Here is a 27924-nt window from a genome sequence, read left to right as displayed (position 1 = left end):
TGAGTGCCCTTTCGTTAAGGAAAAGAGCCGCAGGAGGTGGACGGGAGATTATTCACGGCAAAGGGATGAAAGTTCTGTCAATCTCAAAAATGTCGATGGCTGTCAGGAGCCTCTTTTTGCATTTTTTTCTCTATTCACAGTGAAGAATGCGAGACCTCGCGGCTCAGGTAACGAGCAGCCTGCTGCAGTTTCCCGAGGTGACCATTCAGGCTCTTGGGGAAGATGAGCTCACCCGAGGGTCTGTGCTGCGTGGGCGGTTTTCCAGAGGTGAGCCTTTTCCTTGAAATTGGGTCTTGCTGTGAAGTTGTTACTGCCTGGAGGTGACCTGAGGCACGGGGTCACAGTATCAGCTGTGTCAGGTTAGTGCTGCTCAGGTGCGTCAGGTTTTGAGAGAACAGAAAGGATGAACTATGACAAAATGATGAAAAATGTTAACATTAAAACATTAGTAGAGTTAAACTTTGAAAGGACAACAGCCTGCACCAGTCTTGAGCTATTAAAATAACACGGGCAAGTCCGTGAGCCCTCCTCAACTTCTAATTGAAGGAAAGGCAGTTTTCAAAAAAGTCCTGGTGTGGTTTTGGGCTGTATTTATTTGTACCATCATAACATCCCATGCAGAACTAGTTCTTCCACAGTGTTAGAGAGGCAACCCCCCCTGCTTTTTCTTTCCTAGCCTGACTAAAAACAGAAGGAAGAGGAAAGCCCTGTTAGGCGCTGCAGCCAGGTTTGCAGAGCATTTAATGGGACGCAGAGGAGTGTCCCGGGAGAGCTGCTGAGAGCGGCTGAGCAGATGAGGTAGCTGACTTTGTCGGTGATCTGAAGGTAGCGCTGGGGGCCTGCCTGGGTGTCCGGGCGCCTGTGAAGACCATGTAGGATCTCTCTGTGTGACTGTAAGTGCAGTAGTTGAGTTAATACTCCCTTTGTGTTGGAAGTAGTTCAGTGAAACTAAATGTGCTAACTTCTCTCTGTGATCAGCGTGTGTAAAAGTTGAAATTGGCTCCCGCAGTGCCCATTTTAAGGTAATTCCTTGTTGAAGTCCAAATCCCTGCCCAAAGTAGGCGTGTGTCGAGCAAAGTTAGTAAACTAGAAAAGAATTGGCTGAGATTTTGCCATATTTGAAGTATATGCTTTAGGAGTTGTATTCTCCTATGTATTTAGATGATTTCTAGCAAAACCAAGCTGAATATGGTATAAAGACTAGAGACCAATCTATTGTAATCTTTATCCCAAACAACCAGAATTCTTCAGTGCAGGAATGACAAGTCCAAATGCAAAATAATAAGGTGGTTCATTTTACGATGCATTGGTTGAGGATTCAGTGGGTGATTTTCAATAATCGACCGGAATTGGGTAAGCCTCTCTTGCTCTGTGAGGTACTTCTGTTGAAGCAAAGGGGCAGTGATTGTGATTTTCCCGTTGTTTTCAACCCTCTCTTGGGAGTTTGCTTTAGCCAGCCTTTTCTCTTCTTCCAGGGAGAGATGGGCTGGCCTGGCTGGCGTGTGGCCCTCAGCTGGAGGTCGTGAGCGCTGTGACGGGAGAGCGGCTCTCTGCACACCGTTTCAGTGGAGCCCGTGAGCAGCCTCCCACCATCCGCGTGGTGAAGGAGGTTTCCTGGCAGACGGGAACGGGGCTGCTGGTTGGCTTGAGAGAAGCAGAGGGAAGTGTTCTCTGCCTGTACGACCTTGGAACATCAAGCGTGGTTACAGCAGTAGTTCTGCCAGGAAGGGTAGGTCCTTTTTAATGGGGGAAACGTTGTCAGGTGCTGCATAACGCTGTTTCAGGAGCAGCTTTGGAGCGTCTCTTTGCTAGGACGTCCATTTTCTCTATTGTGTCATCATACTGTCACTGCAGAGTGTCCAGTCGAGAGCACCTTGATGTGAAATCGTGGGGTTAACGGTACCGTTATCCTTTGAGTTTGCTGAGAGAGTCAAACAAGTTTTCTGGTTTTACAGTAGAGCACGTAGTTACCTAATTCTCCACTTTGACAAAAAGGCCTTGAAAACTACCTTTTTTTTTAGCCAGAGTGACAAAGACCTCGTCCTCACCCTGCCTTTCAAGTGTTGGTAACATACATGTCCTGAATGGTTCATTATGTCAGAAATACTGTCTTTAAAATATCTCAGACTTCCATGGCTGTGCTGTAGCTGACTTCGGCACATTCCCAGGAGTCTGGGACTAGCAAGCAGGTGACTTTAGAGCAAAGCACATTTTTCTGTTGACTTAGGATGGGAAAAAACAGGCTTCACTGCGTTACCTGGCAGGTGGTTACAGACTGACTTTCAGCCTGAAGCCCTTGAACCTCTGCTTATTGCATATGGTGCTTGTGCCGGTGGGATACTCTGGTGTAATGTTGCTAATTTTCCCTGCCTTCTCTAACCCATAAACTCAAATGACGTCCTTTCCCCTCGGCTCCTTATCTGAATGTAGACAAGAGTCACCTTAAGGTAATGGAACATCAAGACTCACTCTATCTTTACCACCTTAGAATCTGCGACAGATAAATACTTCCGTATTACTCAGCTTTCCAGAGCGTGATTGGGTTTGACTTGCTAGAATCCAGGCGGGGTTTGTTTGTCTGTAGCGCTACAGTGTGATTGCTGGCAGTGCGCGTTTGTGTGGTGGTGATTTCTAACGAGCTGAGCTGGGTTGGTGCTCCGCTGTGTGGGTTTGCCGATCGTCCTGATAAATCTCAGCGTTTGAGATGGAAAGGCAAGCTGTGTGCTGACATAGACGTGCAGCCATTCAGACTTGTAAAAGCAAACCCGAATTGAAAATATTAATGGTATTAAATTGGTTTATAACGGTTGCATGTTTCAGAGCTCTGGAATGGTATTTTCCCCACTCTTCCTGGTTTGTGTGAGGCAGAAGGGCAGCATGCAGAGTGAGGGAGCTGAGACAGGATTTCTGCGTTCGTTCCCAGAATGAGCTGGCAGCAGTGTAGGAGAGTGTGCAAAGCCAGTGCCTGGTGCCGTGGGAAAATAGGCAGTTCCAGGAGCTTCTACAGGGAAAACTGAAGCGTTAAAACTGGGAACCTGTATGCAAAGGTGGAAAAGGTGGATTTGGGGCCAGTTGTACAACAACAAAACGAGACCTTAAAAGAAAAAAAGTTAACAGCAACACGGGAACTTTGGCTGATTCTGCAGCACAATATGTGCAGTGTTTCTGCTTTCCTCCTGAGAGTCATCAAGGCTTGGAGCAGCAAGAATTCGAATAATCAACGCACTTTTGGTGGTGCTTTGAGTAGCTGAGAAGATTGGAGATTTCATCTGATTTCCAGGAAGTCTGAAACAATATAAAGTTGTCTCAATTACTGCGGGCACTTCTAGGAGTGGAATTCTTGTGGCCCAAAGGAAAGGTAAATTCTGTAGCAGATTGCCAGGCAGCGCAGTCACAGCAAGTGCTTGATACGGGAGAGGAGAGAACTTTGGGGCTTCGAGGTTTGGTCAATTTTTCCCCACCTCTGGGGAGAAAAACCAATATATATAAAAAAAGGAATCCTTGTGGTGCTCACTGCTCTGTTCCATTGTCGTGTAACAGGTTGGTGTTGATGTAAAGCTCCCTGGTGTCACTGTGTGACATTATGCAAGGAGGCTGAAGGGCAGCCCGTGTTCTTTTGTTGTGGAGCCTTAGTGCAGGAGCCCTCACGTGCTGGTGTCTCTGCTGGAGCAGCCAGGGCTGTCCCGGGAGGGGCTGCAGGTGCTGAAAGGTCTGTCTTCATCAGGGCCTTGTACTAAAGCTGCTGGCAGGCGGCTCCGCGTGTTACAGAGCAGCGTGCGCTTCTCCTCAGCGGGAGCTGGCTTTTGGCGAACCAGCTGCTGGGCTTTTTGCCGCTGTTTCAGCACTGAAAACTTTTCTGCTTTCCCTGGTTGCTCTTTTGATTCTAAATGAGGACTGGTGTAACTTTTCCTAAGCTGGTATCTCCCTTCCACTATCTGTAACAATACTCCATTGCCGTGGCAGCGGTGTGTCTCCCCTGCAACTTGGCCGCTGCCGCGTCTGACTGAGAGCCGAGATTTGCCCTAATACCTGTTTGGCAAAGAAGGCGTGGGCTGTATCCCAGTGCTGACGGGCTGGGGGCCGTGGGAGAGCGAGAGTGAGTTTGGTCTTTCTTACTCCAGTCCCTTAAATACGGTCAAGTTTCTTGCATTTAACGGATTTTCTGTGTTGTCTTCGAGTTAATGGTTTCTAAGTAGAAAATGGAACTTGGTAAGCTGTGATAATAGACTGCACCATTGCAGTTGGAGTGAGCTCAGCGAAATCCCTGCAGGAAACCCAGTAAACGGAAGGCAGTAACGGATTTTTGTACCGGACATTTTTGGGGGTTGGTTTGTTTGTTTGTTTTGTCTGGATATAATTGGGATCAATGCTGTGTTTTTAAGTCTTACAACCCTGTATTTACTTTCTTGCTTCTGATGGGCTGGTTCTGGCTTCACTTTTGAGTGATTTCTATTTAGCTTGTCAAAGAGCTTAAATACTAACTTGTAGTTTTCCTGTAGGTAACTGCTGTAGAGCCCATAACTAACCCCGGAGGAGCCAGCGTGAGGCCTTGGCACCTGCACCAGGCTCTGCAAGGGTTTTGTGGCGTGGCAGCAGTGGCGACAGATGTTGGTCATCTGCTTGTGGTGGACCTTGGTTTGGATGATCTCTCTTGCAGTCAGAGGGAGAATGAACCATCGGGTGAGCTTGCGGTTTCTAAACTTGAACGGAAAAGTAAGAAAACTTGTGTCTTTTAAATCACCAACACGCATCCCACTTTGAAGCTACTGCTGTGCAGACGTTTATGGCTGCTGATTACAGGTGGCGGTTTGACATCGTCTAGTCCCGAATGGATTAAAAATGGGAGTGGCTTCATACTCCTCCTAAGGTTACAAATACCCCCTCCCACCAGGGTCCCTCTGTCACAGTGATTTTCACCAGTGAGGGGTAGGAATTTGACCATCCGAGTCGGTGCAGCTGCCTGACAGGAAGGTGTGTCGGTGTCGTGGTTCAGCCTCAGCTGGCAACTGAACACCACGCAGCCGCTTGCTCACCCCCCACCCCTGAGGGATGGGGAAGAGAATCGGACGAGCAAAAGAACTTGTGGGTTGAGATAAGCACAGTTTAATGATTACAATAATGATAATGATAAATTATTATGCTAATAATGACAATAATGTTAATATAATAAAAGGGAAAAGGAAGGGAAAGGAAAAAACAGGGAAAAAAAACCACGGAAACACGAACGATACAGCCGCTCACCACCCGCCGACCGATGCTGCCAGTCCCCGAGCCGCGATTGCTCCCTCCCTCCCCCGGCCAGCCCCTCCCAGGTAGCATACTGGGCATGACGTTACATGATATGGAATATCCCTTTGGTCAGTTTGAATCCGCTCTCTTAGCTGTGCCCCCTCCCCTCCCAGCTTCTTGTGCACCCAGCAGAGCATGGGAGGCTGGACATGTCCTTGACTAGTATAAGCGCTACCCAGCAACGGCCCAAACATCTGTGTGTTATCTCAGCAGGTTTTTTTTTCCATGCTAATTTCAAAGCACAGCACTATACCAGCTAGAGTGAAGAAAATTAACTCTATCCCAGCTAAAACCATGACAGTCGGACGTGCCCTATTTCTTGGGAATGTTCTTCTGCTTCTGTTCATTGACTTGGGGCAAAGTTTAGGCTTGTTTTTTAAAGTAAATATGCCTTACCAAAATCCCTGCATTTGACCAAACGGAACCTGTGCTTGGTGTACTCGGATTGCATACGCTGTTTTTGCTCTTACAAGAGTGGCCTCGGGAGCTGGTGTCACTTCAAGTAGCTTCACCATGAGGCCCAATCTCCTGATGTGCAGAGCCCAGGAAGAATTTGTCTATGGAGGTTTCGCTTTCACCTGGTTTTGAAATAGGAGCGAGGATACCTGTCCAGTCAGAGAGTTCCTATGTGCTCTGAATGCGTACAAAATGGGAAGAGCAGACAAAGTATTGCATCAATGGGTATTTTGCCGGGGACGGTAGAATTAGATCATACATGTTGTCACGTCAGTGTTTCAAATGCAACCTGAATGGCATAACGCATTCCTTTATTGTGTGGTTTTGTGCGTGCAGGTCTAACAGTTGTCACTAGAGCTGCTGCTGGCGTTTCACAAGGAAGAGCAACCGTGACCAGAGCAGGGAGACATCTCTGCCTTCAGTTACAGTGTTCTTCAGGAACAGCAATATCGACCCTGTGCTACATCAGCAGAAGCAACCAGCTCGCCGTGGGTTTTTCCGACGGCTCCCTGTCACTGTGGAATATGAAAACTCTGCAGCGGGAGTAAGTCGGCCTTTGCACTTGGTCACGCCTGGAGGTGCAGGGCTCTCAAGGCTCTGCTTGAGGAGGAAGTCTGTTAATTTAAAGAGCCCTTTTTCAGGGAGGGAAATGTGGAGTGTAATCTTGGAGTGTTTAGGAATCCCCTTCTGAAGTAACCATTGAGCCATACCTGGATTCAGTGGGCCGCCTTCTCCCCAGCGGGCTGGGATTGTTCTCCTTATTGTGCCTGTGGGCTGAGGAACTGCGGAAAGCTCCCTTCTCTGGGTTCTGTCAAGCAGTTAGGGCGTGAGAGAGCTGCTTTCCATAAGGCAGTTTGTTCCACCAGCAGTATTCAGTGACAGCAGTAAATGTGTGTGCTTCAATGAAAGAGATTGTAGACATTATTTCTCAGAACCAGCTCCTGCAATGAGGGCACCCATTGAAAGGCTGAAGTATGTTAATGATGGGATTGTGGTGATAATATTCTTTAAAGCGTCCAGGTTGAAAGGAGTGAGACATGAAAGCTCAAGAGCTGATCTGTGGCTGAAAAGACATTCTCTCCCACATTTCAGCCTCGACCAAAAGAGGGGACTGACCCATTCCAAGGCAGCGATGCATGGGAATGAAAGTCTGCTTGGAACACTTGGAGGTGGAATAAGGGTCGTGTCAAGGGATAAGCAACAGAGAAATTAGGGAGATGATTTCAGCTCTGCCAAAGAGCAATCCCCCCTGGAATATCTGACCCAATTCAGATCGGGATTCACTTAAGCAAATCTGCAGTGACTCACCGGGAACTATTGGCGGCATGAATAGAGAGTGGAGGGATAGTGAGGTGGCAAGAATAGCTTGTGAAGGTGCAAAGAAGGTTCAGAAGTCTGGAGGAGAAACGCTTTAGATAGTCCAAGTAAAGAAACAAGACACTACTGGTGTTTGGCGCTGTTTTCAGCTTGTGCAGAAGAGAGGCTGCATTTTCAGTTCAATATTGAAGCAGGCGACAAGAGTAGGAAGAATCTTTTGCCTGGCAGCTGAAGGAATCTTTCATGTTCCTGCTCCGCAGGTAGAGGAGGAGATAAAGCCAGGTTATTGCCCGTGATGGACAGTAATTTCCTCACCTCGTGGCTGTTGCATCAAAAGCAGTCGCTCCCGTGACTCCCTTGTTTGAGATGGGAGTGTGACCTTCTGTGCCTTGAGGAGAAGCACATCAGGGGCTCTTTGCTCAGAAGATGCTTCTCCCCTTCTACAAACAGGCAGGGCCACCAGGCTCACCTGCTTTCTTTGGTTTTTTTAACCCTGCAGGCACCACTGTCAGCTTGAAGGAGGAAGGATTCCTGTCTGCGCCGTTACTTTTCAAGAGCCTGAGCATGATCCTCGCAACTGTTGCTACTTGTGGGCTGTTCAGTCGACGCAAGAAAGGTGAATAAAAGCTTACTATCGGCCACTGATTTTTCTTTTTTTTTTGAGTATTTGTTCACCTAGAGTTGACCCACGTGTATTTGTTTTGTTGAATTAGCCGTGCAGGAGATTCTCTCCGGTATGGAAGGAGCTGACGGTGCGATTTGTACAGGATGTAACAGGGATGAAGAGGGACCTACTAGTTCCTCCCTGCTGAAAGGCAGCAAAGCGACAGTGGCTCTATTTCTGTGCTGGCATTCTTAAATGGCTTCCTTTGTTTCCTGATGACTGCTTCATGGTTTGCTTGATATTCACACCGTGGTATTAAGATACCACGGAGCGCAGTGGAGGCTGCAGCTCCAGAGCACTAAAGGTGCGGATCCACCAGCGTGCTGCCCCTAAAGGAGGAGGTGACAGCATGGCCGGTTCCCTGGTGCCAGCCTGAGCCTTGGTGAGCCAGCTCAGCTCGGCTGGCAGGGAAGGTGTTCAGCAGCCAAGTCGGTGGTTTCCTGCTGGGCTAATGACTGAAACGAGGGTGTGGAAGGTGCCGTGTGTGCAGGGGAGGGACTGGAGCTTTGGTGGGAAGGGAAGGGGAGAAAGATCTGCCCCCTTCAGCATCAGCAAGCTATTTACTCAGCTCGGCTGCTCATGGAGTGGCAATCTTTTTCAGTTTGACTGTAAAGCAGTTTTGATTGCGAGCTCTTCAATGCAAAGAACTGTTCCCAACCATTTTTATTCCATAGAACACCTTGAAGCTTCCAGATTGTATGGGTAGCCTTTGCCCCAGAAGCTGTTAGTGTCCAAATTTCCTCCTTTGTGGTTTGGTGGCTAAATGTGACCAATTCTCAGGTTTTGGGAAGGGCTGTTTTTCTTTTGAGCCAGACAATGCTATTAAGGAAACCTCAGCCTAGATCTAAGGAAAGGGTAACGAGGACTATAAAGCAGCTTTGTAACCAAATGTCATCATTTATACCTTTTCCAGTGAAGGCGATGCCGTGAGTTTACATCTGTTGCAGTTAGCGTTCGCAGACAGGAGGCGCTTGGCTTCAGGACAAGTCATGTACGAGGTAAGACGTGCACGTCCGTGAAAGGCTGGAAAGAGTCCTTTTCCCTAAGGGAGTATCAGTGAAGTTGGCAGGGGGAATATTGACCATGACAATTCAGAGATGACTTAAAAAGAAAGAATCTTTTGCTGAGTCTTCCTGGGCACGGCCTTTGTCCGTACTTTTTGAAAAGAAGTCATACAATTTCATACCGCCATGTCGTGTGTTCCAGCCAGAGCCGTCTGCAAAGAGCCCGTATAAATTCAGTTCCTGAAGAGGCAGCAGCTTTTACAAATAAAATGATTCTTCATTTAAACACCAAGTGAATGGCATGTAGGAAGAGAAGACAGGGCTTTGAGTAGCTCTGTTTAACCAAACTGCAGAGTTGAATAAGGTTCTGTCTGTCTCCCTTCCTTAAAACACGGGCGTACAGCTTTATTCTGTTCCGGTCTTCAGGTTTAAATTCTTGCTTTCCCTTTGAGCTCTGTCAGCAGGACTTCACATGATGCTCACTTGCAGGGTCTCTTCGGTGCTGATCCTGAAACTTAGTAGCTCTAAAGAGAACTCTTTCTACTTTTTGGCTGCGTTACCTATGAACTCTGCTCTTGAAGCCAGCAAAATACGCAAATACAGTAAAGAGTGGTCTGATTTGGTCAAAAAAGTATATGTAAATTTTTAGAAGTGGCTCCAAAGAGGTTGTGTTTAAACTAGAGATGAAGTAGCCTTACCTCTCTGTTATCTAACAGATAGAAGATGCATTTTTAGAACGTATAATTTTATTCAGTGTTACGCCTGAAACCCTTGCAAAATCTTTTTGATGGGAAAGTAATCTTAATTCAGAGCATGTCTTTCCTGTTGAGGTGCGGTAGGAGAGGATCTGTGCTCTACAGCCTTGATATTTATTAGCAGTATTTCCTAGAATGGTTAAGAGAAAGCTTGCCTGTTCTCAGAGTAGGTGAGTTAAATGTAACATATCAGGTCATACGAGAATGGATTGTCTCGTGCCAGCTCATGCCAGTTCCTTCTAGAGCTCTGAAACTTTAGGAAACTTGGGTAGAATGAGGTACAATCAATTTTTTTATTTTCTGGTAGGTTTTGGAGATTTTTAGCTGCTTAGCTTTTGGTTTTGTTGTTTTTTAATTGTAGAGCTTCTCTTTGTCCACAATCCACACACCCATGTGTTGTAGGGTAGATCATTTGACCAAGTGCTGTATTTGGAAAGACAGTATTTCAGTCAATGCTTGCTTAGCAATTGGTGGTCTCAGAGGTTCCACACAATCCTGCTGGAGTTTCTGTAGGTCTCAAAGTAGTTTGCTGACTCTGTAGGGATTTGTGATCCTAAACGCCTTGCCCACGTGCATGCCATGTCCGCTGTGTTGTTTTGCTGTTGGCTGCACTTGGTGAAGGAAGGGAGGCATATTTCACCCATCAGTCCCTGAGGAGGTGAGAGGAGGAGCTGGCAGGAGCTGACGTGGTTTGAGAGAAGAGTGTGACTCAGTAAGAAGTTCTCATGGCTACTCCCGAGGGATGGGCATTCACTCTAGCGGTGTGTGCCTATAGATAATGCCTCGCAAGAGAGCTTTGGCTGCTGGAAGGCCGTGACTCCTCTAACTTCATCAGTTCTGTGATCAAGTCATGGAACAAAGCGCTTTGCATGCCTATGTATGGCATTATTTCAGATCTCCCTTTGTAGCTAAATACGTAGGTTTGTGAAGAAACCGGGATGGTGCAGGGAATTCTGCAAAACACATTTAGAACCAATATTGTGAGGGAAATGCTCAGTTTTGAAAATGTGCAAAGCTTTTACGGCCAAACTTACCCGTTACGGTTTGACACTCAGTTCTCTTGCTTGTCAGCTGTAGTTTCTCTTTGCCATCAGATTAAGCGCCTGGGAGAGATACAGTACAATATGCAGGTTCTAGTAGACATAGACATTCTTTCCTACTGAGGTGTAATGTCTGCTTTTCTCTCAGAATGACCTTTCTCTCTCCTGTGATTTTTTCCGCAGCGTTTGGCATCCTGTGTTGAAAAGTACAGTTTAGATCTGACGGGCGGAGCCTTTCCCTTGAGAGGGCAGGGCAGCAAGACCAAACTACTCAGCTGTCAGGCTGTAGAAATCTTTCCCAACTGCATTGACAGAGAAGGCAGCGTTGATGAAGGTTTGTTCCTGATGTCCCTGTTTGGTTTTTCTAAACTAAATGGTTTTGGCATCCAAGCAATGAATGCTGTTCCATACCCACAGCCTGAAAGTCTTCAATATCTGTATAGACTAACTTCTTGGGCTTATTTCAAAGGAAAAACTGGGTGCTTAGGTTCTGTGGGACTTGTTAAAATAAACCCTATTTTTCCCTTCAATGCTTGCTGACATGCTGTAGCGATGTATGGTGGGGTCACCTCTATAACGCCTGTCAGTCATTTTATTCCTCCAGCTCTCGTCTTTGAACAGTAAGATCATCCCCTCCATTGCTTAGGAATGTTCCCTCAACTTTCTTTTTTCCCCTCTTCCAACCTATGCCTGCACCTGCATCCAGCTGGCGGCCAGTCAGGAGTGCTGTTCCCCAGGGCTCGGTCCTGGGGCCAGATCTGTTTGATACCTTCCCCAACCACCTGGATGAGCCGGCAGTGTGCCCGCGTGGCCAGGAAGGCCACCAGCATCCTGGCTTGTATGAGAGATAGTGTGGCCAGCAGGAGTAGGGCAGTGATCGTCCCCCTCTACTCGGCAGTGGTGAGGCTGCACCTCGAATCCTGTGTTCAGTTTTGGGCCCCTCACTACGAGAAAGACACTGAGGTGCTGAGTGTGTCCAAAGAAGGGCAGCGAAGCTGGTGAAGGGTCTAGAGCACAAGATTTAGTTGGGATCTTAGGAAAAATTTCTTCACAGAAAGGGTTGCGAAGCAGTGGAACAGGCTGCCCAGGGAAGTGGTGGCGTCACCATCCCTGGAGGGAGTTAAAAGATGTGCAGACATGGCGCTTTGGGACAGGGTTTAGTGGTGGACTTGGCAGTATGAGGTTTACAGTTGGGCTCGATGATCTTAAGGGCCTTTTCCTACCTAAATGACTCTACGAGTCCATGATCTGCCTGTGCACTTTGCCCTCTCTGTGTCTAATAGGTTCCTACACCTACAAGCTCTTAAAGCAATAGCTTCTGGCTTCCCTCGTCCGGACCGACAGTTAAAACTCCTCTGGTGTCTTTCATTACCTTGCAATAATGAGATGTGCATCTCTGGGTTTGCACATCCAGTGATGCTCTGAGCACATCTCTGAGCCGGCTGCAGTGATAACTTTCACAGCCTTTTGTTTGGGTGTGTGAATGCCCTTCCCTCTCTTCTTACTGGCCTTAACTTATGTCTGCTTGTTACAAAGACGACACTGGCATGACTTTCTAGGCTATTTGTGTTTATTAGCTTTGACTTAGTCCTGAAGAGGCAGCTTCCACCTCTTTTGGGGTGCCATCCTCTAACAACAGCGTGTCAAAATCTAATGAAAACCCCTTTGGATTTTCTCCACTTGTGTCACGATTCTGAGGAGAGGGCCTTCTAAAACCTTGTCAAAAACAACCAACAGGCACACCCGCCAAAAAACCCAAACCAAAACCAACAAAAAAGGCCCTTTTGGTCCCCTTTTCATGAAGTCTGAGGCATGGAAAAATGCTTGTCATTTTTCTGATGGCTCCTCATTAGCTTTTATCCAGAAACTATTCAAGTTGTAGGCCCACATGAGCTTCTGTTGGATGTGGGTTGAGGTTAGAAATGCAGCTGGCTTCTGATTTATGAAACTAATTGACATCTTCAAAGGCAGTTTCAGCGGCTCACACAAGTGAAAGGGCACAGAAGCTCACGATGACACACAGTAAAGCGTGGGAGGCTCCCTGAGCAGCCCTGATGAACTCAGCAGAGAAGAGAGACCCATTTTGCCAAATGACCTGTCTCCTGGTTCCCTGCTCTGTCAGGGTAAAGGATGCACCCCGCACTTTGCTCACATCTGGAGAATGCCTTCTCCCCAGAGGTGACAGACCATGCCACTTCTTGAGAGAACCCGAGTGTAACATGGTCAATGTTTGATGTTAAACTCTTTGTTCCAATCTCCTGTTTGTTGGGGTTGGATTTTGGTGTTTGTTTTGTGTGATAATTGTGTTCTTTCATTCTGACTGTGCTGGAAAGGAGCTATTCGTAACACTTGTAATCGAGTCGAATCTGGAAATTAATAATGCCAGCTGAGTGATCAAGTGTATATGACAAGAATTTGTATGCTTTCTAAAAGCAGCAATGTATGTTTTCCTAGGGTGGTGGGTTGTTTTTTGGTTTTTGTTTTTTTCTAACCATCTTGATGCACTCTTACTGTATGGGAAACTTGATTACCTGACAATTGTGTATTGGATTTGTCTTAGGACGGATACAGGTTGAACTCGCAAAGGGGGGCAGCATGACTGAAACCTATCACAGAGGTGATGCTATGGTGTACATTGTTAAAATTCTTCTTAGTCAAGTGTTGCGTTTCATGAGTGACGTAACAGAATGAATCCAAAATAGAAAGTGATGTTTTGAAAATGTCAGATAGATTGTATTTTCTCCCACTAAGAAACAATGTCTTGCCTTTTCCAGTCATATCTCCTGGCACCAGTGTCTCAGTCTTCAGCTGGCAAGTGAATACACGCAGCCAGGGAAAACCATCTGCTTATTTGGGTGTATTTGACTTTGACTGCTGGTATCAGGCTCAAAAGCCAGGGTCGCTAAGGTAGGTTTTTATGAAGCTGGTTTCAGTATCCCTCCCCATAATTCATTGGAAAGTCGGCGTTTAGCTTCTGCGCTTGTTTTCTTTCAGGCCAGAAGAATCCCTTCAGGACTGCCCCTATTTTGCACTGTGGTCACTGGACGCTGTAACAAGCACGACTGCTCCAAACCTCCTTCTGGATGTTGTGGTGCAGGAGTGCAGCCTAAGCTGGAGAGTTCCTCCTTCTTATCCACAACCTGAGCTGTGTTTTCATCCAAGCACCTATAATTTTGGTAGGTATTACACGGCTTTGAATAGTGATAAGCTTAAACGAGCTCAAATGCCATTTCTTGGTTCTCCTGTTCACTGTTTGTCACGCAAAAACGCAACCTAAACCAAAACACCCCAACCCCCCACCCACCCAACTCTGGTGACGTTGTACTGACCAAGTGTGTGCTGTTGTGACACCTGCCTGACAGGCGGCTGGGTCTGGGGGTTGGGTGCTTCTGTAACGCAGCCCGTGAGGTGGTGCTGGTGATCAAATGAAATGACTCTGGGCTGAAGCTCAAAGCGCAGCACCTCGATAACCCCGGAGGTAAAATTTCTACACTCAGTCATCGTTTTTCTAAAAAAGGCTGTAAGTGATGTCATGAGGAGCACGGGTACTCAGTTGTACCTTTCCAGAGGTTGCTGTGACAAAAATGTAAACTGGTGCTACCATCACGGTGAGAGTATGGTATGTTGTCCAACGTTCATTGTCTCTGCAGATGGCATGTGCCTGCTGAGCTCTGGAGTTGTTCATGTGACGTGCAGCGGCTTCCGGAAGGAGGTGAGCTTTTACTGTATCTTTATGGAGAATGTCAAGAGATGGACCTTTCCTAAGCTTTCCATGGCGCTGCTTTCGGTGTCAGGGACCATTTAATGCTCCTCCTGCCCATCCACACGCGTAACTGCAATTGTACCCTACCAGTTTTATCAAATGTAATGTTTGAGGTCCCCTCTTGGGAGTGTAAACCCACCGTTGTCTCCTGTTGAAGCACGATCAGGGCCTGAATGTCTAGAAAGGAAGAGAGTGCTGCTCTAGGAGCAGGAAGAGAAAGTTGGGGAAAGCTGTTCCTTCTCTCTCATCAATGAGTGCAACTGCCTGCGTGGTCCTGAGTTCGGGTTTTGATCCCTGATTACCTTGGAAAAGAGGACAGAACGGAGAAAAGGAAGCATCGTTCCCTCAGAACAACCTTCCCCCCCCGTCAGTCTCTCAAAGCATTAGGTTCCGTGCAGGACCTGACGATGGGGGTGTCTCACTCGGATGCGAGTGTCTGCGAACATCTGCTTGCGGGACTATACCTGATCATTTGCTTCCAAGGCAGTGAGCTGCAGCAAACAATTGCTGTTGGCAGCTCTACCCGATGACTTCCCTGTATTTTCCCTTCATCGGTCGGCTTTGCTGCAGCCTCTCAAAGCAGATCTTCACCCCTGTAGCCTTTGCCTTGTGCTACAGGTGCCCAATTGACTCCTCTGGGACTGCCCTCTTGTTGCTGCAACACCTCAGTCACCTTTAGCTCGTGACACCCACCACCTTCTCTCTGCTTTATCCCACCGCAGTGACTTCACCCCCCTCCTTCAGAGGTTTCCCATTTGCCGGGCACCAACCTTTCTCTCTCCTCTGAAGGATTTCCATGAGAGATGCAGCCTTTGTGATGAAGAACCCATCTTCACCCAGGCAGGCTCCAAGCGAAATGCTGAGCGAGCGAGTCATCAGGCAGAGGAGCACTTAGTAGGAAGGGGAGAGCAGGCTTTCCCTGCCCTCATCTTCCTCTCTACTGGATTCCTCACCAGATCTGTGGGGGTGCGCTGGGGCAAAGAGCACTTGTGCACAGTGTGGTAGCTAACATGAACGTCTTGGCAGGTTGGCCTGGCCCATAGGCTGTCTCTTTTGCAAGCCTGATGTAGGCTCTTCCATTCAGATTGGGTGATCTGATGTCAGCTCCACGTTGGAAATAATTGGGAAATGCAGAAATTTGTCATACCCTTTGCTGAATTGAGACTAGATCATTCAGAGGCTTGTTAGGCATTTGAGCAGGAATTGCTTGTGAATGTGAGTAAGACAAATCTCAGAATTAGGGGCAAGAAGCTTGGTTTGGGGTTTTGTTTGCCACCGTAAGTTGTACTCGGTATGTTTCCTTGTCTGAGACTGGTTTTCAGAAAAAGATGGAAATCTGATGTGTGTATTCGAATGTGTAGAAATGGCTTTGAATGTGATGATTTTATTTAGAAGGGAAAGATACTTCTGAATGTGCTTAAAAAGCCAAAGAAACAAGCAAACAAAAAGCAAAAGCCCTAAAAAGGAAAATTTGCTGAGGGCTCAGTCTTGGGCCCCTCGGGACAAGAAGGACATAGAGTTGCCGGTGCGTGTCCAAAGAAGGGCACCAAAGCTGGGGAAGGGTCTGGAGAACAGGTCTCATGAGGAGAGGTTGAGGGACCTGGGGTTGTTTGGCCTGGAGGAGAGGAGGCTGAGGGGAGACCTTATCGCTCTCTGCAACTGCCTGACAGGAGGCTGTTGTGAGGTGGGGCTTGGTCTCTTCTCCCAGGTCACTAGCGATAGAACGAGAGGAAACGGCTTCAAGCTGCATCAGGGGAGGTTTAGGTTGGATATTAGGGAAAATGCCTTCACTGCAAGGGTGGTCAGGCATTGGAAGAGGCTGCCCAGAGAGGTGGGGGACTCACCATCCCTGGAGGTATTGAAAAGACATGTAGACGTGGCACTTGAGGGCACGATTTAGGAGACATGGTAGTGTTGGGTTGACAGTTGCACTCAATGATCCTAGAGGGCTTTTCCAACCTTAAGGATTCTATGATTCTATGTTTCGATGATCATTTCACCTGGAAGAAGTATCAGAGCACCAGCTGCACTCAGCTACTCCTTAACAGTGCACGTCTGTGCCTGCCTGTGCTTTGCCCTTCTGAAGGATTGCCACGGCATTAGAACACAGTGTTTGAAGCACCTAAAACTGAAACCTATTAGAACATCAATGTTTCACTTCTTTTCTGTCGTTTTGGGAAATGACAACTTAATGTTTGGGGTGTCGTAACTCCTTCATGTCTTCATAGCCTGCAAAGCTGCTTGATCTTGGCTTCACTGCTTCCATGCAAACGTTGCAGAGTTCTGTTTGTTCTGTCCCCTTCGCGCATTCCTGATGGCAAACTTCTCTGCACCCCATGTGCCATGGGTATAAGCAGGGCACGTTGCTGGGAATAGTTAATTGGAACACAGTAAATTGAGAGGATAATGCAGAGGCATGCAAATAAAGATTAGAATTAGCCTTTGGGAAGTTGTCATGTCATGGGGAAAATTCCATGTGCTCCTCAAAGCAACAAGCAGCCCAGCCTGTGATGCCTGAGTGAGTGTAGAGTTAGAAACAAGCACTTACTGTTGGTGGTTTGGATGTTGAAAGCAGGTAGGATTCTCCTTTGATTTTGCCTGTTACTTTTAGGAGGAGCAGTTAGAGGCGGTCTTGTCAGCTGCTGCCCAGACAGGTTCTGTAGGGCTTCTGACTGGCTGCATTAAGCTTTGGACATCTAAAGGTAAGACTTGTTATGTGGTTTTTATGTTGCATGGTTTCTTCGTTTGGAATTCTTGATTCATTTCTTTTTTGTTCTCTCTTTTTAAAGAGCAGCCAAGTTCTGCTGCTAATTTACAGTTGGCCCTTGACTGGACGTGGAGCCGAGTGATCTATACAAAAGGCGCATTTGAGCAAATCTGTGAGTACTAGTGCAGCCATGCTGCAAACCTAGAATCAGTCTTTCCAGTTGAGCTTATTCAGTGATCTGCTGGTAGATGGTCTTGCCCGCAGATCTGGAAGTGCACTTTGAAACTCTGAAATGGCTCTGTAGGCTAACGATTTCATACTTGTTCTTGAAAAGGTGTTGCGCTGTTTGACGGCTCCTGCAACTCCGTTGACCCGGAGAGGTTACAGGCTCTGCAGCACCGCCAGTTGCTTTTGAGCAACCTTAGCAGAGTCTTAAACTGTTTTCTAACAGAGGCACAAGAGCTCGCTGGAAAAGGTTTGTCACAGTATTTCTAACTCTCTGGTGTGTCTTATGAAGATTTGGAACGATGCTGGGGCTGTAATTGTGGAAAGAGGAGCTGTTGTTGGTTTTGCTGATTGGCAGAAAGTCAAATGTAGCGGGGAGAAGGGGCTTAAATGGGAGGGGTTGGGGCTGCCACTTAACGCGCGTTGAGTTCAGGGCACGAGTTTGTTGGGGAGCTCGTGCGAGTGGGTGGGGAGGCTGCGTTCAGCAAGGAGCTGTGCAAGCACCCGGCTTGAAATTACAGCAACGGGATGTGGCACTGTGACAAATACTCCCTTTGATTGTCAGCTAGCAGTGCATAATTGCATGCAAATATTGGATTGGAAATTACTAAAATCAGAGAGGAAGCCTAAATGAGTAACATGTGAAGTGAGTTGCATGAGTTTCTGTAGCTGTTTCTATTAGAACTTGTTCCTGGCATATTGAGGAGAAAAGAGAAAATCCCTTTGCTAGAGTAAACCTCTCTGCTACGTGAAGAACAGGTGCCTTATCCATGAGTGGATTTAGTAGTTCCGACTTCACTTTTTTTTATTAAACCTTTAGTGAATCTTCTTCTTTGTAGGGGTTGCTTGTGATTGTGGGCTTTTTCTTCAGTTAAGGAAGTGATACGGAGTGAAAAATGCACAGGCAAAGATTCCTACCGTGTTATTTTTCTACTTTCTCTTTAGTGCAATGAGGGGAGTTTTATAAAAAACAAAAGAAATTGCACACCAACAGTCCTCTTAAGCTTCTTTTCATGTTTTGCAGACTTGACAAACAAGCTGGCGGTGACCAGCCTCGCAGCTTTGTATGCACGAGTGGTCCTCTGGTTCTGTGGGTCCCGTCTCCTGCCAGAGGGCTCAGGTAAGCCTAAACTGTCACGCATCTGTAGCAGTCAGTGCTTCCTATGAACACGTGCTTCCCCATGGTTTTGTCAAGGCTTCATCAATACCAAGTCGTGCCGGTTCAGTGACAGCAGATGCTGAAGTTCTGCTGCTGAAATTGAGATTTCACTGTTTTTTCAACTCCGTCGTGTAGAATGATGGAAGCAGTTTCTTTCCGGGGTGTTTCTCAGAAACAGCGCTAAGCCTCTAAGTGAAGGAGTTGCTCGTGCCCACAGCTTGAAATCCTTGGGATTGTAAACAAGTAACTCCTAAAGCACCAACACGGGAATGCTTGATTTTACAGTAAAAGCCTGACGTGCGTGTTTTGAACTTTTTATGGATTGTTTGAGGAAAAAATACACCTTGGAAATAGTTCATCATTTGGATGGGTTATAAACCCTATTGTCAGCCTTAACTGTCTTACGCATGTTCACATGACATGTTTAAAAACCCATTCCCTTTGAGAATTGGGGTTTTTTTTTTAGAGTGAACTTCAGCTGACACTACATGTTCTGGATGCTACATCACCTGTAAGCTTGAAATGGCACTTAGGACAAGGAGGAATTGACTCCTGTGTCGTAGGTCTCTTTTAGCAAAGGCAGAAGGAGGATGGGCTTCTTTCAAAGTCGGAGGCTGGCCTGTGCTTTTGATGCTCAGCTTGTGTGTTCTTCTGTCTTTTTGGTCAAAAACTGTAGGTTGAAAATGTGATATGACTTCTTTAACTTACTTCTTATTTATTGCCTGTAGGTGATGAGATGCGTTTCTCTAGACCTTTCTACAATTATCCTCTGATTCGGAGCTACTACGCTGGTCATCGACAGAAACTGGAGTGTTTATCAAGGTAGGACGTGCAGGAAAGCTCTAGAGCAGTTCCGCTGCAAATTTAGAAGCGGCAGCAAGTGGCTTTTCCATCAGCAGCTGTATTTGCTATGCTTCATGCGTTTGCTGGCAACACTCTTGACTGGAGTGATGCGTGTGTCCTGCTGAACAGAGAGGTTCCTTTCCTGTGTTGAAATGTTGATATATACCTCTGCTTAGTGCCCTTTGTTGGTATCATCATTGTTTTGACGTGCACGTAATTCATTGGCAATTCTGTGTCATTTGTTACCACTGGAAAAGGTCGTGTGGTGAGGACAGGATCAGTCACGGCCAGGTCAGCAAGGCACGGCCTTTGCAGAGCAATTGTTCTGGACACAGAAGAAAGCATGTTTTAGGAAAAAAAAACCAAAAAACAAAGGAAAAATAATCTCTCTCAATGACCAGTGATAGATGGCGATAAGGGGATTGGCCCAAATCTCCTACTCCCAAGCACCGCGGTGTCATTGAAGGAGATGGGCAGAGTCACATGCAGCTGGCACAGCCAGCGCGCTCCTGGCTACTGGATAAAAGTGCCTTCCTCACGGGAACTGCCTTTCCTGGGCTGGCTCACGAGCATAATGGTGATGTGCCTTGGGTTAGGTGAGAACAGATTTTTCTTTGGCAACTGTTCTGTAACCTAAAGAAAGTCCTCAAGTAGCCGTGGCCATGGCACCGTGAGCAAGGTGCAGCAGGAGGAGCCCAGGTGGAAGCTGCTCTATGTCAGGCGTTGGCTTTCAAGCTCCTCTTCCTGCGCGTCCTTCTCAGGTAACTCTCGTACAGGCTCACGGGCTCCTTAGAAGCACCACCTCCAGCGTGCTGCTTCTGCTCGTCCTCCTCGGGAAATGAAAGGCTGGCGTCGCAGCCCGCAGGAGCCTGCGATGGGCTTCTGAGCAATGCCGTGTTTAACAGGCCAGCCCTCCGTCACTGTGATGGCATGTGCAGAGGCACAAACGTGCTGCTTCAGGTGATACCAGAATTCAGCTGTGGGCTCAGCTTTCTGACCGTGACTGTTTTTCAGTAACAAAAGCGAGGTGCTGAGACCAAAGCCTGACATTTCCGTGCTGTGGTCTCACCGCTGTGTGTGGGAACGCTCCCACTGGAGGCGTGGGGTTTGGGTTAGCTTTGCTCACACTGCCCTTGTATTACAAGTAATGCGGCACAAAAGAAAACCTGAAAACTAAAAGGTCGCTGCAACTTTCCCCTTAATAAGGGAGCTTTTTGGATTCCTATTTGGAGCTCCTTTAATAATTCACTAGGATCTAATGAGCACCTTTCACCTGACTCCGAAATTTCTTTCCAGTCTATTTCAAGTCACGATCATGCCTTTGTCTGTTTGTTCCTTTCTTGGAGTCGTGGGAGCTTTAGCTGGGTTTGTTTTGGCTGGAGGAAATCTGTGACACTGAGAGGCCAGAATTAGTGTTTTCCTCTGTGCAAATCCTCGCTAGGTTTTGTTCCAGAAGAAAATGGGACTCTGACTGCCTGATGGTCGATGGGATGGTTTCCCAGTTAGGAGACCGAGTTGAGAAGTTGTGGCAGAGAGATGAAGGAGGAACGGGGAAATACCCACCTCCTAGTTTACGCGTGAGTGTTGTGTTCGCTGAAGGCAACAACAACAGCCACAACAAACCCCAGCCCCAGCCCAGCCCTCCCCCAAAGCCAATGATTTCTCAAAGAGAGGAGTTTTAAAAAGCTTCTACCTTTTCATTCCAGGCACTGCTGGAGCTGTATTTGCTAGAAGGTGTTGAAGAAAGCCACAAACATGCAATCGTATCCCTTGGAGTTATTTCTGTTACACCTCCAGTATACGCGCATCAGGGGTCTGAAATGTCTGTCACCTACGTGTTCGATGCATTTTCTAATTTGTGCTTCAAACACACTGCGGATGAACACGTGTAGTTAAGAATTAAGTCGCAGACAGAAGCATTGTTTGATTTCTTTGTACTGTGGATTTTTTAGGAATTTTTAAAATGGTTTGTTGCAAAGTCTTTTCTGATGTGAGAAAACAGGTCTACTAAGCAATGTTAAAGGTAGAAAGCTCCCCTAGATTTTCTCAAAATGTAAACTGTTTTTCATTTTTGAAGCACCCATAGCTGTAGCAAACAGCTGCTTCCTCAAGCGATGCACTAGAATGTGCTGCTTCAGAGCAAAAGGATTTCTGACAGCGGTTTACCAGGACCTGATGTTGCTGAAATCATCCATTTTCCAGCACAGCTAAGAGGGCTTGCTTTTGTGCTGTTACAAGTGCAGGCACACAGAATAATAGAGAGAGAGAAGGGAAAAGCCATTGGGCAGAAACTGAATTTTTAAGCTGCCGAAATACACTGTGTTGCTTTGGTTGTTTGTTGCCTGAGCCGAGAGGGGAGCCTAGAGAGCAGGGGCTTTAAAGCTGTTGCACCCCGGAGCTCTCTGATGAGAATAGACCCCCCAAACCAGCTGTCAGAAAGAGAAAGTGACACTGCCGATGAGTGATCCACATACTGGTTTAAATCCAGTTTTAATCATTCAGAGCTAAGCTGTGCTGTAAGGACACCCGAATTTCACTTGTTTTATATACGCTGGAAAGGAGGGAAGAAACCAACTGTAGAATTTGTTTGCTTTAATAATCAAGCATTGGCCGTTCTCGTGTTTTGAATGTCCAGCTGGTGGCTGCAGTGACTAAAGAGGGAGCCTGAGTTTCCAACAGAACTGTTTAAATATCGAAAGGCAACCTTTCTGAATGCCTTAGAGAAATCAAAGAGTCTGTCTTTCTGGTTATTTATTCAGAATGCAATTTTGTTGTTAGGGCCTGACTATCTTCAGGTTGCAACAGCATAAAACGGCAAGACTAATACAAGAGTATTTTCTGCGTCCTACCACTATGATATTCTTATTTCCTTTTATTATTTATTCCTATTATATTAATCATAGGAATAATATTATTTCATGTGATAAATTGTTGGTCTTGCAAATTTATTAGCCTTAATTAGATACTTGATATCAGACAATTTACTTGCTGCTGGACATCATACATTCCTTTCCGAACAAAACAGAACCTTCCGTCGACTCCTTCGCAGCTGCCTTTGCCATCCCTTCGGGCCTTGTTAAGCTTATCCAAGGATTTTGGCTTCTAGACCACAAGGACTATGAAGTAAGCATGTGACAGTTTAGTTAGGCATACGTTGTAGTGCAAGGCTATGATCTAGCAAATGACTTTAAAACCCTGGTGCTTAGCTAATAACAGGTGATAAAACATGGGAAGCTTCTTTTGTAATCCTGCTTCAGCAGCACCTTCAGCAATACGTGATGATCTGCAGTTTGGTTTTAATTACGTTGAGAGGAAATGGATTAAGACAATGAAGAAGTCAGCGTTAATAATGCTTGAGATGTGAATTGCCAAAGCCGTCTGTTCAGGTTGTTCTCAGCAGAGCAGTCGAGCGCTTTCTCAAAAGCAGTGGTTTGGGTACTTTAAATAGTCAAATGACCATCCTGGCAGCAAGATTTGAGACAGAAGACCGCAAAAGTGACTCTTCAATCTAATTCATGTTCCTTCTGATGCTGAGGGTTGCTCTTTGCCTGTCACAATTTTAATACAACCTCTTTTGGAGAATAACTTGTATTTATAAGAAGTGATGTTTGCCTATGGGGATTTGGTTACCCTAGCCGAGTGTGAATCACTCCTTTTAAAAGACTCTGGTTTTTTTCTGTATGGCTAACTGATTTTTTTTTCCTGCAAATAGTAAAGAATTTATATTTACCTGTCCGGTATCAGGGACATTCACCCTTACTGAAGAAACTTTTGAACAGTTTTGTTGTGTGCTTGTGTGTCCAGTCTGATCCCCTCTATACAAACAGGCTGTGGCCAGGCTGGAAGGGGCCCAGAGAGGGGCCACCAGGATGATCAGAGGACTGGGAAGCTGCCATACGAGGATGGGCTGGGAGAGCTGGGTTTGTTCAGCCTTGAGAAAAGGAGGCTCAGAGGGGATCTCATCCCCGTGTACCAGGACTTAGGGGGTAGCTACAAAGAAGGTGGAGACTCCCTTTTTACACGGAGTCCCATAGAGAGGACAAGGGGGATGGACACAGGTTGCTCTTGGGGAGATTCCGACTGGCCACCAGAGGGAAATTTTTCACACTGAGGACAGTCACCGTTGGAATAATCTCCCCAGGGACGTGGTTGACTTGGCCACGTTGGACACCGTCAAGAGTTGTCTGGACAGGGTGCTGGGCCATCTTGTCTAGACTGGGCTCTTCCCAGAAAGGTTGGGCTAGATGATTGCTGAGGTCCCTTCCAACCTGGGATTCTGTGATCTTAGTAAACCTGATCTCCACCTTCTGCAGAATTCCCTGGCCCTGCTCTTTCACCCAGCTACAACCAAACCTGTGTCGTGGCAACACGTGAGAATTCTTCGGTCCCTCATGTGCCAAGGAGAGCATGGGCGAGCCCTCAGATACATGCAGGTGATGAAGCCACCATTTGCAAGCAGTTGTGAAGAGCGACTTTTCCTCACTGTGCTGTTGTCCAATAGGTAAAGAAATATCTGCCACCATTTTGGCATTGAAATACTGTGAAAGGTGGAGAACAAACACTAGAAATCACAATCCCCTAAATTTCCTTTAAACTTTGAGCACAATAACTGTGGGGCATCTTTTTAGTTATACTATTAATACGCCTTTACATCTCAAAAAATTAACTACAGGTGCATGGCGGAGGCTTGGGCTCTGCTGCAGGAAGACGCCGCTCAGTTAAAGGAGGAAGAGCTATTAAAAGACATGTATGACATCTGTCGGGAGATGGGACTAGTGAGAGACTTCCTGAGGCTGCCTTTCACAGACTCTGAACAAGTAAGTGTGGGCAAGAGGAAAATCTGAATCCCTTCTTTGCCAAGAGAAGAGGCAGGATCATGATATATGTTTTAAAATGTGTTATTTCTCATAGAAGTGTTTGGAGAAATTTTTACGGATTCATGAAATTCTTTTAGCCCGGCATCTGCAGCGTGCCAACTGTATGGCAGCAGCACGGCTGAACCAGGCGATGAACGTTCATCTCATGGTAAGCGTAAAAGTCCTGCCAAGTGTGCCAGTTTCTCTCAGGGGTTACTGACCGGTTTAACAGCGCTCAGTAAGAATCCTGCTTTCTTTATCACACCCTTCTTTGAAATACTTGCAATAAGCCTCTGCACCTTACGTTACAGCTGAACCTAAAAGTTGAACAGAATGTGTCACTACTCCAGAGCTACCCCGTGCAGTTGGAAATTCTGTGTTCCAGGCTGTTGTTGACTCCACTTCGAACAGTTTGTTTGTGTCTAAGGATTAAATAAGTATCTCCTGTCAGCCACTCTTACCATTCAGATATTCAGCGACGTACGTTATGTAGGGTTCGGATTATTGGAAGTTGTTTGGGTCACTGTGGAATGAAGAGTGTGGTTTATGTCATCTCCTGTATCTCACACGCAGCTCTGGGTGCCAACCCACAGGCAACATTTGCGTCATGGGTTGTTCTTTTTATTATTTCCTCAAGTTATAGCGTGAGGTCTGCAATTCCACAGCTTTCATTTTACCACTTTTTGGACAGAAATTCTTACCTAACTTCTGTATCTCAAAGTAGCCATATCAAATTCTGTGTTATGTGAACTTCTGTTGTGGTTCTGTGATCCATGTGCTGCTTTCCGGAACCATAGTTCTCCAGGGAAGCAAACTTATGGGGTGGTTCTGGAAGGTTGAGGTCCTGCATTTGAAAGCTTCCATCCAGGGGGAAGGGGTGTGTAGGTAGCTTTCTCTTCCTCATTTTAATCCTTACTTCCTCTTGTCCAACGTAACCCGCCGCTGCCCTGGAGATTCAGTCACCTGGGGCAGTGGCGTTTCAGGAAAAACAAGGGAAAGGCTGCTGTTTTGTCAGCCACGTGAAACTTGTGGGTGCTGACAAGTGTGTCAGAATGAGGTTCTGCAGGATGCCGGCATGGTTTTACCTTAAAGTTGTAGGTTCTGCTATTATTCTAGTCTTCCTTCCACTTGGCTAAATATACAGGGTGAAACTTCTTGCTTTACGCTTTTTGTTCACCAGAATGATCGTGCTCCTCGCTGGAGACAGAGAGCAGTTGCCAGAAATTCTCTCTCAGCCCAGCACGGCAAGACCCTTCCTAGAGGTCAGAGGCAGCTGGCTGTAGAGAGAGCCAAGCCTTACCATCTGCCTTCGTCCGGACCAAGAGAAGGTAATTTTTGGGGGGGAATATAACGCACAACTAACCATCGCTCTGATTGCACAAGGCTGATCGTTTTTCCCTCGTGCTTTACAGCTGCAAGACCAAAGCCATTCTCGACAGTAACAAAACCAGCTAATGCAGGAAATGTGCATCCAAGGGCACCTTTCAGCAGTCGTGTGTTGGCCAAAGTTAGAGAGTTATGGGTAGGAAATGAGCAGAAACCCAGTTGAGAGAGAGTTTTTCTGTTATGATGATGTTTGTTATGCAAAATACATATATTTATATTATGGTAAATATGTTTAGAGAATTTAAGAGAGCTGAAACTAAAACAATGATTACCATCAAGCTATTGGTGTACACATCTTGCTAGACTTGATTGTGTGATCAAATAGTGATCTCTTCCCACTTGCTGACACCTTTCTGCTTTGTTTCTGCCTCTTTTACTTAAAAATAGGCAGAACGGTAAAGAGCAGGAAAGAGGCCAGTAGCTGTCAGATGATTTTCCTACAGGTGGTGTGGCCAAATCAACCTCAGTTCTGGTATATTTGGACTTGAGGGCAATGAAGGTCAGTTACTGTCCTTCTCTACTGTCCTTTTGCCATGAGAAAAGACCAAGACCTTGGGCAGATCGTACTATAAGGACATGCCCGGCGTGCAAATAAGGCCGCAGATAACTAAAAGTAGTTTAATCCCCCATCAGAACCTCTTCTCATGGAAGATGACTCTCAGGGTTGTCAGCGCACTCCATTTATTTGCTGCAATTCATCCCTTCCCATGTAACCAACCATAAATAGCTTCTGGTGGGGAAGAAGCAAGCTCCAGGCAGGAGCCAACCCATAGTCTCTTGTGAGTTGTTAGGCAATGCTTGTAACCTCTTAGCCTAGGCCAGTCGGAAAATGCAATGAAAGAATAGAATTTCTCGTAGTAAGATAGCATTTGTTTCTTATGTTGTTGGTACTTTTGTCTTCTGTGCAAAACTTGCAGGTTTCCATCGCAGGAATGCTGTTCTCACCAAAGCAGTCACGATAATGAGTGCCTTTGAGATGCTCGGAGAGAAATGTTCTGCGGTTCCTTCTGAATTACAGCTGTTCCTCAAATAAAAAGCGTTTTCCAATGCACTGAGCTGTGTGGGTGACCCATACGTGAGGCAGAGGGAAAAATGCAAGTGGCGGTTCCTGATGTGCCTGTTGGTTCAGGTCACTCACTCCTGGGCCGTGCATCACCCGGCGTGGTTCAAGAGCAGGCTTATCCCACATCGGTGTGGTGTGCCTTGCTGTTGAACTTGGTTTAAACCCAGACTAGACCATGACTTATTAGTGAAAGCCTGATTGCTGGTAGTTCGATACTACAATTGTAATGTTAATAGGCAGGGAGAGAAGGATGCGGGAAGCAGGTGTGTGACTTCTGTGAACAGCGGCAGCACAGGCGTGTGTGACCCTAGGAATCCAGGGCACAGCAAAGCCTTTGCTTCTGATCCAGCCTATTGGTCTCAGAGGAGCTTCCTAAAGGACGAGAACGGCGTGCTCATCTCCGCAGGATCCAGCAGTTCCGTGGTCCAGGTAAGCCTTGAGTCAAAGAACCAGCTGGAAGCAGCTGTCACTAATATGCAGCTGGAGGCCGGTCAGTTCCTTTATCTCCCGTTATTAACATCCATGTCAGCGTAACGCAAAAGACCGGCATTTATCACTTTCCTGGTCTGAAGCAGTGGCTAGATTTTATCTACGTGTCTTGTCATCCTGGAACTGAGTGTTGCTGTCAAGTGTGCTTGCCAGTCTTGATTGCTAATTTAAACTGCTAGTGAGGGCTCTCCTGGCAGAGAGCAGTGCTTGTGTGTGCATTTGGTGGCTCGCTTATGAAGAGGAGGCACTTGATGGTTTGTTAGAGAGAGGTCTTTGGTGATCATGGTCAGGGAGTGCTGGAGAGCGCCTGGCAAGGTTATAACGCCACTCTGCCGGCGTACGGTCAGACGGGCTCAGGGAAGAGCCCATGAGCGACGATCGGGTATGGTGCGAACAGAGGCTGGGTGCCCGTTGTGCGCCAAGAGCTCTTCAAAGCCCCCCGCACTCGGGAGAACCACAAGCAGTGCCAGGTGGGATTAGCACAAAGTGATGCTACATGGAGTAAATGGGTCGCACTGATCACCCAGCGGGCTCGAGTAGGGAACCCCAGTGGCCCAGGAGTCTTGGAAGTGACCATGGGCTGGCCAGAAGGCAAAGACTTTGGAATATCCCCAGAGGAGGGGGTGCCACGTGCTGAAGAGGCCCCACTGTATAACAAACTCTCAGAAGATTAAAAGCAACACGCCCTGTTCATTGTAAGCACCATGTGCTTACAATGGTGGATGCAAGGACCGGCTGGCTGGAAACATATCCCATCCCCCCCACCCCTGCCCAGACACCATGAAACTGTTTTTATCCCAACCCACGAGCGTTACCCTTCTGATTCCCTCCCCCATCTACCGGTGGGAGGGGGCGAGCGACTGTGTGGGGCTGAGCTGCCGGCCAAACCACCACAGGCCCTAGAAGTG

General features: G+C 46.8%; 1 protein-coding gene across 1 annotated transcript; it reads left to right on the top strand.

Annotated features, from left to right (window-relative positions):
• On the top strand, positions 1–27061 carry LOC142051424 (protein ELYS-like). The gene is made up of 22 exons (XM_075080557.1): positions 1–267; positions 1476–1729; positions 4500–4680; positions 6082–6289; positions 7562–7678; positions 8640–8724; positions 10709–10859; positions 13300–13432; positions 13520–13701; positions 14176–14237; positions 15078–15182; positions 15245–15314; positions 18245–18340; positions 19108–19201; positions 20676–20799; positions 20929–20985; positions 22199–22345; positions 23536–23723; positions 23895–24039; positions 24134–24247; positions 25259–25406; positions 26934–27061. Exons 1-22 carry the CDS (start codon positions 147–149, stop codon positions 27059–27061), a joined length of 2910 nt encoding a protein of 969 aa, XP_074936658.1. The 5' UTR covers positions 1–146.
• Positions 27062–27924: the final 863 nt, after the last annotated feature.

This window comes from Phalacrocorax aristotelis, unplaced genomic scaffold, assembly GCF_949628215.1.
Source record: "Phalacrocorax aristotelis unplaced genomic scaffold, bGulAri2.1 scaffold_34, whole genome shotgun sequence".
NCBI classification, from domain to species: Eukaryota; Metazoa; Chordata; class Aves; order Suliformes; family Phalacrocoracidae; genus Phalacrocorax; species Phalacrocorax aristotelis.
This window is presented reverse-complemented; position numbering and strand designations above follow the sequence as displayed.